The sequence below is a fragment of the Culicoides brevitarsis genome, chromosome 3, assembly GCF_036172545.1.
Source record: "Culicoides brevitarsis isolate CSIRO-B50_1 chromosome 3, AGI_CSIRO_Cbre_v1, whole genome shotgun sequence".
NCBI lineage: Eukaryota > Metazoa > Arthropoda > Insecta > Diptera > Ceratopogonidae > Culicoides > Culicoides brevitarsis.
The window spans coordinates 30686998-30708686 of NC_087087.1; the positions used below are offsets into that span (position 1 = coordinate 30686998).

General features: G+C 29.3%; 1 protein-coding gene across 1 annotated transcript in view; it reads right to left on the reverse strand.

The window, feature by feature from the left end:
• Positions 1 to 19665, reverse strand: part of LOC134835499 (uncharacterized) — a 63469-nt gene extending 43804 nt beyond the window's left edge. The window contains exons 1-5 of the mRNA XM_063850377.1: positions 19552 to 19665; positions 17595 to 17676; positions 2326 to 2709; positions 422 to 591; positions 120 to 356 (exon numbers count right to left, since the gene is read on the reverse strand). Of these exons, the coding sequence (XP_063706447.1) occupies positions 120 to 356; positions 422 to 591; positions 2326 to 2709; positions 17595 to 17676; positions 19552 to 19665 (987 nt within the window). The remainder of the gene's footprint in view (positions 1 to 119; positions 357 to 421; positions 592 to 2325; positions 2710 to 17594; positions 17677 to 19551) is intronic.
• Between the last annotated feature and the right edge of the window lie 2024 nt (positions 19666 to 21689).

Below are 21689 nucleotides of genomic sequence, written 5' to 3' on the forward strand. Positions count from 1 at the left end.
AAAAATACTCCGAGAAGTGAAGAGACTCGAGAGTGAATTATTGACGCGAACGCTAATTTTTCTTTCAATGGCAGATCGTAAATAACTCGCGAAGAAAGAACAAAATAATAATAACATACCTTATCAGAGAAATCGCCCAAATGATGAACATCCTCGGTTTCGACACGTTCATTGCGAACTTCCCGCGACACTTTGACGTTATCGGTGATTTCGCGCATCAAGCCATCCTTTGGGCGCGGGACTAGTTTCCGTTCGCACGCGGTATCGTCTTCCGTGAGTGCCAGCTTGTCGTTCGTATCCGTGAAATCGATTGCTTTTTTTGGGTCTGCAGCGACGGGTTGACCCAGGTTTCGACGCTGAAGAAAAAAAAATGTCAGAATTTTTTTTTTTTTTTGAATTTTGAAGAAAAAAGAGAACTTACCTCTGTTGTCTCACTCTCCTGCTTATCATGATCTTCGGTTGTGTTGGTCTCAATGATGGGTCCGGAGTCTTCAATGACTTTGCCATCCTCGAGCTTGACTTTCCGTTTGACTCTCGTCTCAATTTGCTTCGTTGTCGTTAATTCTGTTTTGCGTTTGGTTATAATTTCTTCTGCAAAGTTCAAAAAATTTAGCTTTAAAGTATGCAATGAATTTCACACACAAGTCACAGTTTCATTTTCCACTCAAAAAAAAAAAAAAATATTCGAGCCAGTCGTGCGAAATAAATTCACAATTTGAATATCGAGGGATTAAATAATTAATTTTGCCTACAGTCCCAATCACAGGAGGATGGTATTATTTTCCATTTCATTAATTCCACGCGAGTAATAAGCTTAAATGTGTGTTTTGTCTAACAACCGCTGTAAAACAACTATTAATAATTCAGTGATCGATTTATGGCTTGTGAAATATTTATTAACAAAAGCGAACAAAGTGGTGTCCTTCGCTATCGCATGGTATCAGTGTCGATGTCGCGTTAGGTGTTTGTTTGTTATGATGGGTTTATTGAGGTTTTTTAGTGTGCCATTATGCCTGTGTTTTAGATTTCTATTTGTTCAAAGTATTTATTAATGATTTCACGCAAGCGTTTGGTTTGGAGAGGTCGATGAACAAATATAAAAAGTTTGTTAGGTGAACATGTCGCAGTAAAAGGTTTAAGTCATTTTTTTATTGTCAAATATTGCGACATGTCAAAAAATTTATTTGACAATTTTGTAATTTTTGGTAAAAAAAAGTTTCATTTTTGTTTATTTTTATTAAAATTATTACATAAATTATTTTTATGAGTTAAAAATTCGGAAAGAGGAAAAAAATGTCTTGTAGAAAACTTCTTTATTTTCAAGGTCATTAAGGTCATTTTCAGATTTTTTGATTTTTAATTAAATTTTTATTTTTTTCTGAAAAATATTTAAAAAGGCTTATTTTTGGGTCTTATTTTTGTTAAAAATTTTAAAAATTAATTAATTAAATTAAATTAATTAATTAATTAATTAATTAATTAAATTTAATTAATTAATTAATTAATTAAAAATTAAAAATTTTAAGTTAAAGTTTAAGTTTGAGTTTAGTTTAGAAAATATATCTCATAAAGTCTTAATATTTAAAAATTTGTTTAAAAAATGAAAAAAAAAAAATATAAAAAAAAATTAGAAAAAATTGTTAGAGCCATATTTTTGGTAAAAATTTTCAAAAACCTGATATAATATGAAATAAGCTTAAAATTGTTTAAATTTTTGAAAATAAGTAAATTTGACCTTGACTTCAGATTTTATGTAAATTTTTGAAACTAAGGTTCTCAAAAGTTTTTCTTAAATTATTATTAATTTTTTAAATAATTTTTTTTTAATTTTATCTCATCAAAAAAAAAGAAATTTTTTTCTCAAATGCTTAAATTTTTCTCAAATGCGTTAAGGATTTAATTCAAGTTATGAGCAATGAAAGTAGATAAAAAAATTAAAAAAAATTGCCAAAATTAAAAATAAAATTTTTTCAACAATTAATTTTTTTTCCTTTAAAAATATTGGAAAAGTACAATATTTAATGATTTTTTTGAAATTTTATTGAAATTTCCTCAAGAAAAATTGAACTTTTTTTTGAATCTTTTTTTCCATTCGCTTGAATTAACTTTACTTAACATCTTTACGTTCAAATAGAAAAATAAGTTTAAAATAAACATTAATAAGTTAAATCGCAAAAATTTTTAATTTAAGTAATTTTCTTGTACATTACTCGTCACTTAACCAAAAAAACATCTTCAATTATTTTTGAAACTCGTGACATTGCGTGCTGCTAATTACAAAACTAAACTTTGAAAATTACGTAAGAAACTCGAAAAAAAACTCACCTTCTTTGGTAACAGCTTCCGCTTGATCTGATCCAATTTCCGTCTGTAAAAAATCATCAGAAATCGTAACTCTCGTTATGTATCTGTCGAAATTCTTTGTCGTCGTCGTCGTTGTCTTAAAACTATTTTCATTGTTAGCATCTGACTTTACATTTCTATATACGTTCGCGTATTTATTTCCACTGTACTTGCTATTGTTCCTAACGAAATGTCTTTGAGTGTTTTTACTGACGCCGGAATTTGTGGTCTTTCGATAATCCCGGGCAGCGTAGTTATAAGTCTTGGCGGCATGTTGCAAATTTGTGACATGATGCGAGTTGTTGTTGATATCAAACGCGGAATTCTCACTGATGGTACTGTGGCCATTTTGTGGAGATGGCACCACTAATACGATCACAACCATTCGATAATTCGTTTACATTTAAAGTTTTTTTTTTGTTTTTGCGTTTTATTAGTCGACAACTGTCTTCATTATCGCACTGCTACTTGACAAATGTTCCGCAAGTGAATTCATCGTTTAATTTTTTGTTTATTAATTATTCTTTTTTCGTCGATGATGCCTATTTTTAGAGAGATTATTGAACTCACAATTTCGCACGAATGCATGATTTATTTCAACAAAAAAATACTAAAGTAACCCGCTTACTTGTGCACAAAAATGGGACTTGCTGTACAACGCGCAGACCAGGTAAGGTATTCAATTACATTTGTTCAGATCTTAATCAAAGTACACGATTAATAAAATAATATTATCACCCATTCATTGAATGATCTGACTATTTCATAATTTATGCCATTGTTTTTTCGTTTCGTGTATTTCATAAAATATTTTCAATGAATATTGTCCTGTGTGCGAATTGAACTTTTTTGATGTAAATTAGAAAGTTTTTCCTTTTGAAACTGACTTTAATAGTTTCGGACTTGAAGGTACAGGGAGTTACAAGATTTTGCTCAATAATATAAGAGCTTCTTGAAGATTCAATGAAGTCTCAAAAAGCTTCTTGAAAATTCAATGAAACTTTATTGATGGTTCAAGAAGCTTTTTGAAACTTCATTGAATGTTCAAGATGCTTTTTGAAACTTCATTGAATGTTTAAGAAGCTTCTTGAAACTTTATTGATGGTTCAAGAAGCTTTTTGAAACTTCATTGGATGTTCAAGAAGCTTTTTGAAACTTATTGGATGTTCAAAAGCTTTTTGAAACTTCATTGGATGTTCAAGAAGCTTTTTGAAACTTCATTGATGGTTCAAGAAGTTTTTTGAAATTTTATTGAATGTTCAAGAAGCTTTTTGAAACTTTATTGAATGTTCAAGAAGCATTTTGAAGTTTCATTGAATGTTCAAGAAGCTTTTTGAAACTTCCTTGATGGTTCAAGAAGCTTTTTGAAGTTTCATTGAATGTTCAAGAAGCTTTTTGAAACTTCCTTGATGGTTCAAGAAGCTTTTTGAAACTTCATTGAATGTTCAAGAAGCTTTTTGAAACTTCATTGAATGTTCAAGAAGCTTTTTGAAACTTCCTTGATGGTTCAAGAAGCTTTTTGAAACTTTATTGAATGTTCAAGAAGCATTTTGAAGTTTCATTGAATGTTTAAGAAGCTTCTTGAAACTTTATTGAATGTTCAAGAAGCTTTTTGAAACTTCATTGAATGTTCAAGAAGCTTTTTGAAACTTCATTGAATGTTCAAGAAGCTTTTTGAAACTTTATTGATGGTTCAAGAAGCTTTTTGAAACTTCATTGGATGTTCAAGAAGCTTTTTGAAACTTATTGGATGTTCAAAAGCTTTTTGAAACTTCATTGGATGTTCAAGAAGAAACTTCATTGAATGTTCAAAACTTTTTTCAAGAAGCTTTTTGAAACTTCATTGGATGTTCAAGAAGCTTTTTGAAACTTCATTAATGGTTCAAGAAGTTTTTTGAAACTTCATTGAATGTTCAAGAAGCTTTTTGAAACTTCATTGAATGTTCAAGAAGCTTTTTGAAACTTCATTGAATGTTCAAGAAGCTTTTTGAAACTTCATTGAATGTTCAAGAAGCTTTTTGAAACTTCATTGAATGTTCAAGAAGCTTTTTGAAACTTCATTGAATGTTCAAGAAGCTTCTTGAAACTTCATTGATGATTCAAGAAACTTTTTGAAACTTCATGAATGTTCAAGAAGCTTTTTGAAACTTCATTAAATGTTCAAGAAGCTTCTTGAAACTTTATTGATGATTCAAGAAACTTTTTGAAACTTCATTGAATGTTTAAGAAGCTTTTTGAAACTTCATTAAATGTTCAAGAAGCTGATTGAAACTTCATTGAATGTTCAAGAAGCTTCTTGATACTTTATTGATGGTTCAAGAAACTTCTTGAAACTTCATTGAATGTTCAAGAAGCTTTTTGAAACTTCATTGAAATTTGAAGAGACTTCTTAATTTGACACTCTGTACCTCAAAACACAACATTGTCTCAACTTAAACTCCAATTATTTGACAAGCTAATGTCAGTTGGTCAGGCATTTCAAACCGACACACGTAACATTGCCGCAAGGTGTTAATTTAATTTAATTTAAAAGTAAAAATAAAATGTTTTGTTTTATTTTTTCAGCGAATTCCAAACAATTTGCGAGAACAATGCAAGGTTACAATTGTTTTAGTTAGTTACTCGAGAACAAGGACATAATTGGGATCATCAATAATTCATCACGAACGTGCCGACAAGGTATTTTGCTTTATACTACTTGATGTCACTCATTACTAATTTTACGCTTAATTGAATTAATTCAATACTTTTTGACCCAATTTTATGAAAAAACCAACATTCCAACCTGTCAGTCAATCAACGCACCGCAATGCTTCGACTTGTTTTTTGACATTCTAAAAACAAAAAGTCATTGTTCACTGACACACACATTACTAATTGAGACATTTCTTGTAACAATTCAATCAAAACTCACGGACAACTGAACTTTTATTCTAAGCTCGAGTTATGTCACGTTTTTGATTGTATTTGTCTCCATTAATGGCCAATGGTTTGTTACAGAATGTCTCGAAAAATGTAAATTTTTGTGTGTACTTTTCATATTTTTTGTTATGAAGGTTATTTTAGTCACAAATTAGCGTTTATTATACCAGAGACGTTCTCGTTAAAGAAAAAAACCGAGGTTTCTCGCTTGTTTTTACATCAAAATCTTTTGTCGCCGGTCATTTGTAATGAGATAAACAAAACAAAACAAAAAAAAAGTGTCTCATGACATTCAAATTCGTGTTACATAATAACCAGAAACAGTAGCACAAATTTATTTTTATTCATTTTTGTTTCTTTTGTTGTTATTCGAATTCCTTCGAGCGGAATTTATGTTTACAAATGAAAGTAAAAAATCGCACAATTTTCGCATATCTCACTCATATCTTGGACTTTAAATAATTTACAAGACAGGATAAAGGGCAATAATTATCATTATTTATTATGGAATTGCTTTTGAACAATTTTATTAGGCGATTTGTTGGATACGAACATTTTTTACATTTTTTGATTGCTATTTTGGTGCAATGCTGAAACTGTGTAGTGAAAAGAAAATTCAATATCTCTCATGTTTGTAATTGATTGTTTTTCCTTTTTTAGACAACATGCATAAAATTGGCGGTTGTAAAAGATGAAAGTTAACGTTAAAGATTTAGAGGAGATGGAAGCGCATTTCAAGTTGAGTCAGTTTAAAAAGGTAAGTATTTTTTTTTACATTTCAGAACTCCTCATTAATATTAATATTGGATGATATTTGAAGATTTTTCAAAGTTATATGTGAACTGAAGGAAAAAAATTGACAAACTGAAGATTATTGACATGAAAGCTTAGTCTAAGAAACAACCTAAATCTTGCTTGATGACTCACAAAAAATGCCCATTAAAAAACTGAGTTAGTTCGTAACAAGACATTGAAAAGTGAAGTTCAATAAATAAAGTTTAAATTACAGCAGAAGAATTTGGGACGTTTCATTACATGGATATAAATTACATAAATATAAATAAATTACATAAATTACATTACATAAATATAAACTCGAAAAGGTGAATCTCAAAGTCGCAAAGTCCAGATGCAATCTACCCGTCTACATTGTTCATGCCGATGCCACTTACAAATTAACTTCGCTACTGTTCGAGAAGTACTATCAGGTCGACACTTTAAACCTAATAATTAAACGGAAACCCTCTTGTTTGATATTAAAACAAAGGAAACTTCTTACAAAGGAAGGTTTTGTTGAAAAAAGTGTTTCTTTTTAAACTAAAAGCTCGTTAAGTTAAAAAGACTTCCATATCATATATTTTCGATGTTTCGACTTAATTTTAAATCAATCTGACTCTCGTCTTAAAGTAATTGAAGAAACATTCGCCTTGTTTGAGAAAAAATCATTAAAGTACAGAATTCAATTATTTATTAAAAAAAAAATTAAGGAGTACTAAAATGTAAAAAATTATTCTCAAAAATTGACTTTCATCTAATGACAGACAATTTAACCTCAAAAGAGCCAAAATTTTTCACTTCACTCAACATAAAAAATGCCTTTCAAGAAAACAAAAATATGGGCAAAGTTAAAGCGTGCGTGATTGTTTATGTTTTTTCCTAATCAATGAATGAATATGTGTCTCTAGAAGTAAATATAATGCAAATAAGCACCACAATATTAATTTAAAAAGCGTCATATCGCACAATCGCGCGGTATTTTTGCCCATAGTTTATTTGTTATTTTTTTTTGTGGAAATAACTGGGGGTGTTAATATTATTGGATGGAATTGTTCGAATTGTGCGGTCGTTTTATTTTTGGATTTTCAATTTTTTTTTAAATTTTTATCTCATGCACGAACCTCGTGTCTCCGTTAGAGCTTTAAATCCATATCATTAACACGATTGCATTGAGCATTGGTCAAGCTGGTTAGAATTATCATTAAAAGTGCATTGACGACTTCCTTTGCGTCTTTTGAATAAGTGCCGCAAATGAGACTTTTTGTTGTTGTTGTCATAAATCGCACATGTTTGATTCGTGTTCTACACTTTAAAGTTAATGAAGTAATAAATGGCCGCCCCGACACAAGTTGAAACCAGAACTCACGTTGATCCCGTTTTATGTCTTCTGTGATAACCTTTTGTTACTTTATTATGTCATGAACTGCAATTTGCTTTTATGTAGTATTTTTTTCGCGCACATGCATCACTCACATAGCGAGCTAAAAATTGTTTTATTTTATAAATTTTCTCACCTTTATTTTGTTTCATTTCAAAAAGCATGCCTTTTTGCATCAAAAAAGTACACTAAGGAAGGTCTAACGCGAATTAATAGAGCGATGTTTAATCTGATCAACATTTTTTCTGCTATAGCATTCTGCTCTTTTTTTTCTTTCAACATTTGAATTAAATGAAAAAAATGATGAAATATACTTGACTTGCATTGTTTTGCAAAAAAAAAAATATTCATCCGGTGTCGAGACCAAGACGACGAAGAAGGAGTGAAGTTAGATGCAATTTATTGTACATTAACGTTAAAAATGAAAAAAAATTAAGAAACAAATTGATAAAAAGTTGCATTTTGCGGTCTTTTTTTCATTTGAACGTTAAATGTACAAAAAAATAAAGGGCTCGACGTCAAGAAACTCAAGCATTCTTTCGCAATATTCGTTAAGAAGTTATTCCGTTATAAAATTTACTCAATAAATATCTCATGTTGACATGCAGTGCACGACGTCATGACGTTAAGTTATTCATATGGGTGTGAAGGTTAAAATTTTTGACAGTCAAAATATGATTTTTAAAACAATTCACTGCATTCAGCGCATATTTTTTTTAACCATCATCTCAAAACATGCGAGGTTTGCAAAGCTACTTTTTTTTTGCGTCTTCGACAGATCACGATTTGGCTATTCATCGATTTGCCACGGAAGAGTTTTTATGAGATTTTTCCAGGTTAATTACCGTCAACGTTGCAAAGACACTTTTTTCTCACACACACAGCGAGATCAGCAAATAGTGCAATGACAAACAAGTTTTTTTTAGTCATCTTTTTTTTTTGAGATTTATCATATGAATGAACGTCGAATATTTTATGAGGCAGGAGATGAAAAAAAAAAGAGATGACGTGACATAATTCGATTATTTAACGATTTTAATTGTATTAAAATTGTTTGTAATTGATACGGAAAGAAGGTTGAGGCTAATTGTTCGGTTTTGTCGTGGATTTTTAAGAAATTTAGCGAGACGAATTTTTTGTTGTGGTTTTGTTTCAAGAACTTTTGAATGTCAAATTTTCGGTTCAGGGAACTTTTTTTAACTAAAAAAGGCCTCATAGAATTTTTGAAAGGAAAACAAACAGGATTTAAAAGTATTTAAAAAAAATATTTCGAAAATTGTTAAATAGGCCTCAAAAGGAAATTTTTCAATAAAAAGGCCCCAAAGAGAAATTTTTGTTAAAAAGGCCTCAAAAGGGAAATTTTTGTTAAAAAGGCCTCAAAAGGGAAATTTTTGTTTAATTGCAAAATGGCTTCTAAAAAATTATTTGGTTGAACATGATCAGAAAATGCAAAATCTGAAAATAAAAAATTTATGTTGAATAGGCCTCAAAAAATTTTTTTTCTTAAAAAAGGCCTCAAAAATTTTTTTTTGTGTTAAAAAAGGCCTCAAAATGAATTTTATAACAAAAAATGCCTCAAAAGAAATACTTTTATTGAAAAATCTTTTAAAAGTCACATTTAAGCTATTGAACGACTTCAAAAGCAAAAACTTGACATAGAATCAAATTCCTTCAAAAATTCAATTTTATGTCTTTTTCAAGTACCTCTCAAGTCGGCACCCAAAAACCAACATTTTCAAACGAAAACTTATCTCATTTGAACAACCAAATATCACCTGCAACACTTTCGGTTTCAATGGTAGTAGAAACAACAACAACAACATTCCATTGTATATGGCACAACATTCCAGTGTCAAATATCTGTATTGGCAGCAAGTACTTTTACTTCGACATGTTTTTCGAATAAATGTGTCTGCAATGTCCGATATGCACTTTATCAACATAAATATAACAAACACTATAAAATGCCACAAGTCAGATCAATTTGAGGTAAAATATACACAAATACCGTGTAGCCTAATGATATCGAGATAGAGAAAAAGAGAACCTCACATAAAAATCGCCTTTAGCACAAATTGTGTTCGTTCATTCTCTTTTAATTTGAACAACAACGAGTACACAATTACAACTGAGATCACGATATGGACATTAAAATCAAACTATATGAGATTTTTTTCGCTAGCGAGCCCTTAAGCTGCCCTGAAATGCGTTCGTAATTGATTGCGAGGCTGTTATATAACGAAATTTCCGTATAGAATTAAATTACCGTTATAGCATGTGACACTTCTTTCTATGGAACAATAGCGAAACGTGCGTCCGCTCGGAATGACAAACAATTGTCACAAATGTAATTTGAACTGTTCTCGACTCATAGAACAGGTTCGTGTGAAGTTTTATCTTTGATCGGAGGCTAGCGGTGCTAAGGGCGAGGTAAAATCACTCAAATCTCGTTACATTTCATCATAGAAAAACAAACACCAGACAACTCCATTTGCTTCATTAACATAAAAGTTGATTGTCAACAAAAAGTGTCGACAACATTTTATGTTGCTGTCAATTAAATTTAAAAAAAAGGTAAAAAATGAAAAATTAAGATAAGAATTTTAAACACCAACAGGAAAAAATATGCTAAACGAAGTGAAATTTATTTGTTTTTTTTTTCATGCGCAATAAGTTTAGCAAAAGAAGTATGCAAAAAATTGTTATTTACAAACAAACACAAATTCAATTTGTAAAATGTTTTGTAATTTTACTGCATTTTTAATATCTCTCAATACGTAGCAACTTTTTTCTTTTTTGTAATATTTATGTAAAATATTAAAGCAATGCAGTGAGAGTGCCCTATGGTTTAAAAAAGGGTGAAATTTCCTTTTTAATCTAAAAAACTTATTAAACTTACATGGAAGTTAGCTTAGCTTGAATATTGAGATATGCAATGGATTTCGGTAAGTTTTTTTTTTAAATTTGTATTTGGAAAATTTTTACTTTTTTAATATTTTGTTTCAGATCAAATCAAACTGGAGTTCAAAATTTTTGTTAAAATTATCAGAAATTGTAGAAAAAAACAAACCAAGCCTTCAAAAGAAAATTACAAGTTTTTGGAAACATTCAACTGAAAAGAAATATGCTACAATACCAAAAAACTTAGAAGACTTAAATTTTTTTCAACAACTTAAACTTCTGCATATCACTAAGCTAAGCTCACTAACTGAAAGGATCATCTGGACTTATCCAATGTTATTCTGGTCAATTTTTCTAACTGTTAAAGGAAGTCCATCACACGTTGGAATTAAAAGACCATGTTTAAGGTTTTTATAAATATATCGAACTGTCGACCTAAAAACGTTTTTAATGCCAAAATTAGCAGGAAAACAACGGGCCTATGAGAAACTTGAGTTTCTCATAAGTGAACGATTTGACTGGAACAAATTTAAAAGTATATTCATGATCAGAAAAAAGACTCTCAAGAAGCCGTTTTTACCGCTGACAATGAGATGAATAAATGGATCAAGTCTCTTGATAATATATTACAAACTTATTAATTTGGCCCTGTCGAGTGACATTTATTTAAAAATATACTTAAACACTCCCTTTGTCATTTTAAGAGATTTCAAGGAACTTTTATTCACAACTTTTACAAGAAAATTTTTTTTTTATAAAAAAAATTCTTTTGTGATAAATTAAAACTTAATATCTTATAGAAGGTTCAAATTTATCCCTTTTTCATTTGATAGGGCATTGAATAACAGCAACAACAGAAGTAAATATTTACTTCAAAGAAGTGTAAAAGTGAAATATTTCATTCGTAAATATTCCAAAAAACACAGCAAAAAAATACAAAGCGGGATAAGCATCTTACTCAACATCGGAGCCGTTTTAAATATGCAACAATTGAATACTTTGTCTCGCATATTCGCGGATCTGTGTGAAAATTTTAATTGTATAGGAAACATAATAATAATAATAACAACAAAAATATTGAATGTGACTCAAATTTAACAAGCAAGATAAGCTCAGACGGCGGTGTGAACAAAATATATGCCGATGTGATCTATTTTCAATTGCATGGTAACTAAGTAGCCCATTAGGTAATAAAACCGTGGTTTTGGTTAACCGAGGATTGCAACTTTGTAGTTTGGTTCACTACGTTTTGTGATCTTGAGACGATTCATTGAATTTTTTTATGTTCTAATAATTTTTTGTAATTTTTTTGTAACTTGAGACTTTTAGCAGGTTACTTTAGTATTTTTTTTTTCATTAAAAAAATTCACTTTTTCACACTTGTTAAAAATTTATCCAAGTAATCCAAGTAAAAAACTGTTTGAAGAAGAAATTATCCGGCACGTTAAATTCGTTGCTTTTTTCCTCAACGTAGAAAACGCGCAATTTACACCTCTTTCAAAGAAAACTCGAGCGAATTCGAAACCGAAGTTATAAGATCAAACGTCAGTACAAAACTGAACGGCATGACTTAAGTTTTGTTTATCGACGCGGCGAGTAGTAAATGTGCGCACTGTACAACAACAACAACTTTAAAAAAAACTGAAACTCACGAAATGCACGACTCTATTCATTATGAATTTTTATAGTCTTTCCGTTGTACGTCTATGTGTGATAATACTCGTGGTTTGTAGTAAAAATGCTTTTTTACTACAAATTTACGAGTGGCTAGCTATTATAAGCTATTAGCTGGAAGAGAGACAAACTCGCTTCATAAGTTACGACGACGAATGAGTTACTGTGCGCAGTTTTTTCTTGTTTTTAATGGATTTTTTTTTGTGGCAGAAGATTTTTTTTTAAAGAATGAACAATCCCACAAAAATAGTGTCGAAAAAAAACCAAAACAGGAATAGAATTTAAATACAATACGGTAACAATTATGATTTTTGTTGGTTTTATTGGATTGATGGAAGAGAACGTCTCTTGTTAGAATGTACTCGGCGTTCTAAGGTGTGTTGAAGATTATCTCAGAGCATGATCGATAACTATATGTTTACTAAGTAAGTAGTAGTAAATTTGTGTTCGTTTAGATTATGGTAGAAGAAAAAAAATATGATAGATTATTTTAATTAAAATTCAAGTAGGAACTTTAAATGGATTTGAATTTTCAAGTAGGATTAAATGAGGTCAAAAGTCAAATTTTTGATAGCTGTCTAGACTTAAAAAGTTTGAGAAAAAATTTTTAGATTCTTTTAGGTTGTCATTTTTTGTCTTAAAGAATTTTTTTTTGTATTTTAGAGTTACTTTTGAAATCCAAACGTTCAATTTTGAACTTAACGAAAAATCAAATTCTTGTCAAAAATTTTCAAAATGTGCATTGGGACTTACTGATTTGAAGAAAATTATTAATTAGCTGTTTCTTAGACTAAATTTTATGTTTTTGTCATATATTTTTGCTGCTAAGCCTGATCAGATATTCATCAAAATGTGCATTGGGATTTTCAAATTTATCAAAGAATAAAAAAATTGTGAAGATTCAACGTAAAAATCTTCTCTATTCAGTTATTTGATAAATTTGAAAATCCCAATGCACATTTTAATGACTTTCTGACAAGGCTTCGGTTTCTAAAGAATTTTATTTTTTATAAAATTTCTTTAGCAGCAAATGTGTGATAAAAATCATAAAATTTAGTCCAAGAAAGAGCTAATTAATAATTTTCAGCAAGTCCCAATGCACATTTTGAAAATTTTCGTTAAGAATTTAACTTTTTACTTAAGTTCAAAATTAAAAATTTCAACCTCAAGGAATTTTTTCTTCTGATTAATTTCAGAATTTCATTTAGTTTCATCCATGACATCTCAATAACCTTCTTTTTTTGTTTTCCGTTGATTAATTTCAACCATTTTTTTTCTCTCTCAAAATTGATTGACACCTGCCTCCGCCCTTGTAACGCGCTGATGAGAAAATTATTATCATGCGATCAACGTCAAAATAATTCATTTTTATACTTTGCCCAAACAAATTAACTTCTCATCACCTTTATGCGATCCCTCCAAGCAAACAGCCTCCAAATGTCAAGCTCGCGTCACCTCATCAATCGTATCATCATTATCTGCTGCGGCATCTCCGCATCGCGGACTCAAAAATTAAACACAAAAATCACGTTCGTTCCTTAATTCATTCAAATCAGGTGTTAATTATGATTATATGATGCCAGGCAATAATGCCGTAATTCGCCGCGATGCGATGGTAATCACTTGGGTAAACAAACAAACAAAACAAGACAACATCGTTCAACTCGGTGTGAGAGAGAGATAGAGAAAAAATTGCTATAGCGGTAGTAACCTTGAAAGTAGTGACTGGTCAACTACTGATTTTTTTTTATGGGTTTACTGATTTTACGAGATGAACAAAAGTGAAGGTGCTCTGTTATGATCTCCTTTTGTTGTTCTTCTCGGTACTTTCGTTTTCCTTCTTGTTCATGTTTTGCTCGTTAGTTGTGGTTGTATTATTATGTCAAGTTAATTGGTCTCTGCATGAGTAAAGTTCTATAAATAAATTAGCTGTAAGAAACTGTTACGTTTGAATATTTCATGAACGCAGCTGGTGTAATACCTGAAGTGCGAGGAATGGAACGCCAAGTGTACTGATTTTTTTCTCTCATGCGGTTTGATATCTGTGCGAAATTTTATTTCCATAAACATATATCGATAATTATTGGATTGGAGTCGAAAATCAGTGATGTAAAACAAAAATTTACTTAAATTTTTAAGTAATTTAAAAAAGTCACGTGGTTAAGGTTTTTAAAAATGTGCATTGGGACAAAATTTGAGAATATTTATTAAAAAAAAATTTGAAATATAAATAGGGATGAGAAAAATTTATGTGCATTGGGGTAAAAAGTTAAAAAAAAATGTGCCGTGGGATGAAAATTCAAAATATGACATGGGGTTAAGTCACGTGGTTTGAAATTTTCGCTAAAATGTCAGTTTCTGATCAATATTAAAGCTCAAAATTGATCAGATTTTGACATTTTAGCGAAAATTTTTATTTTAAACCACGTGACCAAACCCAGAGCATATTTTGAAATTTTACCCTATGTCACATTTTGATTTTTTTTTCATTATTTTTCTCAAGTATAATTTTTTTGATGATAAAAGAACATTTAGTTCCATCTCTGATATGAAACTGGTTCAACAAGTTTATTTTGATTCGTGTCAAATTTATGTCAAATCAATGCAAAATATTTCGTTTTGCATTTTTTCGGGTGAATTGATAAATAATAATTAAAAGTTGGGTCATTGATTCGTTTGCATTTCATCAGCAGTTTGTTCATCTATTCAACGAATCATAAAAATAAAGAAAAAAAGCACACATACATAACTCCTCTTCAAAAAACGAAACTGAAAGTACTTTAAGTACAATAACCTGTTTTAATGGAAGTTTGTAAGGTACCTTACAACTAATAAAATATCTGTTACTTCATGTTCGTGTATTCTTTTTTTTTATTATTATTATTAGTATTTCTACTCTTAGAGAGAAAAATTGTTCGATTTACTATAAAATAATAATGAAGTATGCAAGCCATGCATGCATGATTCATCGATTCTCATTGTTTCGCCAGTATTATATTTGAATGAATGCACTTTGTCTGATGCGAAAAAAAAAATAACCGGAGAGTAAAGTGCAATATGCGCTTGTTGAAAGATGTATTTAGGTCACTGAATATTTCAGTACATTGTAGTTTCGCTGCACTTGTTGGCTGGCAGGTAATCCTCTTGTTTATCAATCCGACTTTGCTGAAGTTTGTTTCTAAATAATTTTCTCGTTAAATCCTCATTAGTGCGCTGGCCTGACATTTAATACGTAAATGCGGTTTACTGCACACATAATTATCATCTAATTTATGTGGATGCATGACCGTTTGTTTTTGGCGGGAAATGCATATGAAGTACATGCATCTGCGCCTACTTAATGCACGTAATTTGTTTCGAGTGTGATTTCATGTGTTTGAGGGGATTTTAGGGTGAACTGAGTTCAAGTTTTTTTTGCTTTAAAGAAAAAAAATTTAAGAAGAGCTAACTTGAATGTCTGAAGCTCAAATTTCAAAAATCGAAGAGCTATTTTCAGTTTTTGAATTCTAATTTCAAAATCTGAAGAGCTAACTTGAAGTTCTGAAACTAAAATTTCAAAATCTGAAGAGCTAACTTTCAGCTTTGAACTTCTAATATCAAAATCTGAAGAGCTAACTTTCAGCTTTGAACTTCTAATTTCAAAAACTGAAGAGCTAACTTTCAGTTTTGAACTTCTAATTTCAAAAACTGAAGAGCTAACTTTCAGTTTTGAACTTCTAATTTCAAAATCTGAAGAGCTAACTTTCAGTTTTTAACTTCTAATTTCAAAAACTGAAGAGCTAACTTTCAGTTTTGAACTTCTAATTTCAAAATCTGAAGAGCTAACTTTCAGTTTTCGACTTCTAATAAAATCTGAAGAGCTAACTTTCAGTTTTCGACTTCTAATTTCAAAATCTGAAGAGCTAACTTTAAGTTTTTGTCTTCTAATTTCAAAATCTGAAGAGCTAATTTCCTCGAGCAAAGAGCAAATTTCCTCGAAAATCCTCCAAAAACCATTTCCATCCTCACAACTTTTCCTCACCCTAATGCCATCAATAAATCTCTTGATATCTCTCTCCCTCCTCTGTCGTAATATGGAAATCAATATTTATGTTCCTTTTGTTACATTACTCGAATCGAGAATTGATGCGAATTGTGACACACACTCCACATATATGAAAAAGTATCAAAGTTGTTGATGCATAAAATATCGTTCAATTGACTAGACAAGCTTCTTATGTGTATATTTTATTGCGTAAACAAGCAAGATGGCACGAGGAGAGTTGGAGGAGGATGAATGTGTGTCAAGGAAATGACAGAAAGTCTAACATGTTGAGGCATATTTTCGAGAGAGAAATAGATGCATAAGAGGATTCACAATGTAATTTAGTCGATTCGAATTTATCGAAAATCTCATTAAATTTATTTATGGCCAGTTGATTGCGAATGAAGACAGATGAGATGTATCGAATAAGTTTTCAACAGTAACGGGAAATTGTTAGCAATTTTAATGTCTCTTTGTATCGTCAGAGCATTCTGAGGAATAGTTTCATTTAAATTTGGGGCAAAAGTAAACAAAAAGAGCCTTAGGTTCATTGCAAAAGTTTGATTTTCTGTACTTTTGATTAAAAGTTTTAATTCATCGATATGGAGATAGGCTTTATTTGCTCATTTTAAACATATTTGGTTTGTTTTTGATAAAAATAGCAATAACACTTGCCTGAATACTTTACCTCAAATTGATTTTAGTGGCAATATATTTGGTTTTAATCAAATATTTAAGGGATATGAATTGGTCACGTGGTTTGAAATTTGTGAATGTTCATTGGAATAATTTTTTTTCTTTAAAAAATGAAACTTTTGACAAAAATTTCATTTTTTAGACTTATTTAATGAATTTTTATAAGTTTTGGTTTGAAAAATTCAAGTCGGGAATGGAAAAAGTGTGTAAATTTATCAAAAGACCACGTGGTTAAAAATTTTAAAATGTTCTGTAGGGCAAAATTTTCAAATTTTTATTGTCTTAATAAAATTTTTAGATATTTATTAATTAAATGTGGTCTCAAATTTAGCTAAAATGAAGCTAAAAGACGTTCAAAGTCACAAAAAAATATTTTTTTCAATAAATTTCAATTAACCTTCTCAACAAACGATGATTTATTCTCGTATTTATGTTTAATTTGGCTTCGAAAGCCCTAAATGTTATTCGTAATGAAAACAATATTCGTCTCACAATCAATAGTACAAAAAACCTTTTATGTGTTCCTTTAAATTGAATCAATAAACTTTTGGAATAAGTCATCATCATCATCATCCTTTTCTCCTCCTTCTCAAAACATTCGCTCAATATATTTTCATATTTTTGTTTGTATTGTTGATATTCCTAATTGAATCATTTCTATATCTCAATTCTATTCGTTTCATATGAAAATATTTTCTTTTCATTCGTTCAACATCATCACATTTTATCTCCTCACCATTCAAAACGAGCAAATGTAGAGAAATTCATCCTTTTATTTATTTATTTATCGATTCATGTCTGAGGAGAAAAACTTTCATAATTGATGAATTTGTCATTAAAATTGTTTGTGTTCCATTGTGTGAGACGAGAGACATTTACAGATCACTTTTGTGATCATGTAGAACAACAATATCACGCCCAAGCATGGCACGACACGAGTCCGAATACTTTGTCGATGTTGCTGCGCACGAATTTCGATGCAGAAATGAGTTTTCGATTAACCCCCAGCTAATAGCCTCAAATCTCTTGCAATATTTGCTCTTTTTTCGTTGATTATTTATTTTTTTTTTCGCTAATAAACAACGCACATGCATGCTGGAAAAATGTTTTACAACAACAATTACGTCATATTTTCAATTTCTAACTGTAGTTTGATTATTTTTTCTTTAATTGAAGTTTTGGGACGTTTTTAGGTCTGTCTTTAAAATGTTTAAAAAAAACTTGATGTATTTTATTAATTATTTATTTCATGGAAATAATTAAATTTTCTAAATATTTTTTTTTTAAACAGATTGTCAAAATTTTTTCGAAAACCATTTAAAAGCTCTAAATAAAAAAAAAATTTTGAAAATTTTTTTAAAATTTTTTCTCATAAAAATAAAATTTTTTTATAAAAATAAAATAAAAAAAAAAAAAAAAAAAAAAAATTTTTTTTTTAAAAAAAAAAAATAATTTAAAAAAAAATAAGTCAAAATTTGTAAAGAAAAAAAGAATATCTAAAATATTAAGATTTTAAAAAAATAAAAAAATATTTAAAATAGGAATTAAAAAAAAAATAGAGAAGTAGTCGTCTAAAGAACGACAAAAATTTCGAAAATATTTAACAATTTCGTACTCCTCACTTTACAATTTTATACTCCAAATTTCACAATTTCATACTCCTCATTTAAATTTTCCAAATTTCTTATCATCCTTAGACTTTTCCCATTGAAATTCACATATTCCACAATTTTGTAACATTTTCGTACTCCTCATACTCTTTCAAAATACACCTCTAAAAGGGTCTGCCTACAAATCAAATAACGAAGAATTACAAAAAAAAAATTTAACGAAAAGTTTAATACCGCATTTTTTCTTCGAAATGCGGTAAAAATTAAAAAATAATTAAAATAATAAAAAAATTAATATAATTAAAAAATTGAGTAAAAAATTAAATTAAATTAAAAAAAAATAAATAAATAAAAAATTGAGTAGTGTAAAATGGAAATAAAATTAAGTAATGTAAATTAGAAGCAATATTTTTTTTCGAATACAATATAAATTTTGTAAAAAAATGCGTATAAAAAAATTTTAAATTTTTTTTTTAAAGATGAAAATTTTACAAAAATATTCAAAATAAATTAATTTAATATAAAAATATAATTTAATTTAAAAAATTAATATTTTCAAAAAATTATTAAAAAATTAGATATACAATTGAATTAAAATAAAAATATTTTAAAATTTTGAATAAAAATTTTTTATAAATTATAAAAAAAACAAAAAAAAAAAATAATTTAAATTGATTAAATTAATTTTTAAAAAATTATTTCAAAATTAATTAGAATTAAAATAAATTTCATTTTTTTTTTTAAATAATTAAATATATTTTTTTTAAATTTTGGCAAAAAAAAAAAATCTAAAACCCGAAATGCACTTTAACTCCCAATTTCAACAACTTTTCTAATGCTTTTAATCATCTTGTTAAAATCTTTCTCTTCTCTCATGTCTTTCGCTATATTTTGCTCTGTAATAGAGCAGTAGTGAGCAAAATAATTCGTGAACTACATTTTCTTGTAAAACCCAAGTAACTTTGTCTTTGCCATGCAAAAAATAAATATGAGTACTTTGTGTATATCATATCATTTACAATTACATGGTTATTGTGCAAAAAACACATACAAGGTAAGACACGACACGACAATATCATTAATAAATAAAATACGGAAACGAACGGAGAAAAACGCGTGCTGTTCGTCGCAATATTGATGAAATGCATCTCATCAACGATGAATCAGCAAAATTTTTCGGGTCACTTGGTCAGATGCTAACAAAAGAGAAATTCTAAGTGACTTACCAGTTCATTATTATTTGGTTCCAGAGACAAACCTTGAAATTTCTTCACAGCAATCACACTATGTCCACTTACAGCTGGTGACATAGATCGTGCCGAGTTGAGTACATTAGCCATGTTTCTACTTTTTGTTTGTTTTGTATAAATTTCGTGCGACAACTTCGTAACTTCTTCTACCAAAAAAAGAAAAATCAAAAGTTCAGCATGTCAAAATCTGCAAAGGAAAAGAAATAAAAAAAAGTGTTTCGTGATTAAATTGTAAGCGAAACGAACACTAATGTGACATGTTGAGCTACCAGCTAAAAAAAAACGAAGAAGGAAAAAAAAGAAATAATTACTATGCAATTATTGTGAATGGTAATGGAAATCATGATTAAAAGCCGGCGCTCTGAAAATGTAACACAAGCACAAAAAGGAGGGAATTTAATTAGAGTATTGTTTGTAATGTAATGCCATGCAATGTCAGTCAATGCAGAGTTCGAATCAAGTTGGAAGATTGTGTTGCACTACAAATGTCGGCTCAAATTGAAAAACAAATTATTTTGTTTGTGGTTTAAATTGAGCTCTTTTTGTACCAAATTTGATGCTTTGGGAAATTCGAACGTTTATTTGGAGTTGTTTTAGATGTTTGAACGTGTAGTTTATTGGAAAAGTTAATTTTAAAGAAATATTTGGAAAAGGTTTCGATTTCTGTGAAATATTATTATCCATTTCAGGTAAGTACTTTTTTTTTGTTATAAAAATTAAATTTTTCCTCAATGTTAAAAAATGTACAGAAATTCGAAAAAAAATTTAACAATTTTTACAGAAAATAATTTTTTGTCAATAAGACCCATGAAAGGTCGAATTTTTCTCAAAAGTCTTAAGAGATTCAACCTTCGGGCTATATTTTTCTGAAAAAGTATAAAAAATGCAAGAAACTACCGGAACTCGTTTGAATTTTGAGTTGCCCTGAAAAATTTTGGTCAACTCATAAAAGGTCGAATAGATTAAACCTCCGGGCTATATTTTTTTGAAAAAATTTTTTTTCATAAAAACCCCTTTGTTGTAAAAAATTAAATTTGAAGGAAATAATTTTTTCTCAATAAAACCCTTAAAGGTCGAATTTTTCTCAAAAACCGTAAGAGATACAACCTTCAGGCTATATTTTTCTGAAAAAATATAAAAAATGCAAGAAAGTATCAGAAGTCATTTAAGTTTTGGGTTATCGTAAAAAAATTTGGTCAATAGAATACCTAAACCCCCTTTTATGTAATTAATTTTTTGTCAATAAGACCCATGAAAGGACGAATTTTTCTCAAAAAGCTTAAGAGATACAACCTCCGGGCTATATTTTTCTGAAAAAGTATAAAAATTGCAAGAAAGTATCGGTGGACATTGAAATTTTGGGTTTTTTTGAAAAAATTTGGTCAACAGAATACCTGAACCCCTTTTTAAACATTTAAATTCAAAGAGAACAAATTTTTTTCAATAAGACCCATGAAAAGTCGAACCCCATCAGGTAATATGTTCATTCTCAACTAATATTACTCATAAAACAGCTCCTGGCTAACACCATAATATCTTTTAATCCAGTCTAGACACATTTCATATCAAAAGCAAATCCATTCATCCCGTTAATGGTTAACTATCACTGTAAATGTCGATTGCATACTTTTAGGCGATTTACCAAACTGCAAAACCAATTCAATTCCCCCGTAATCGCCCATCGTCGATGTTGAAGTTAAACAATTACAAGTGTCTATAAATGTTATCCCTCAGCGTAATAGAGTCATCGATGACAAAGGTCATCATCGTATCTACAAAGCTACGAGACACGCGTAATTAACTTTCTATACTCTATTGATTAAAACACCACAAAATTTAAACAGTAATTGATAGAATAATTGCCATTAGTCTGACCGGGCAACATAGCGTTATGTTTATGATTACACAGATCATTAGGCATTGTCCAGCAGTATTGATTTTCGCATATTCGTTTATTTTGCAAAATGCAAATTAAATTTAATTGGCAATCAACAAATGAAGAACTCTCATCTTCTTCATCGTGCTTTTTTGCGTTAAATATCCGATGAAGAGTTTTTTTCCGCATAATTTAACACAGACAAATATCCAAATTGATTTGCAACTCATCTCTTTCG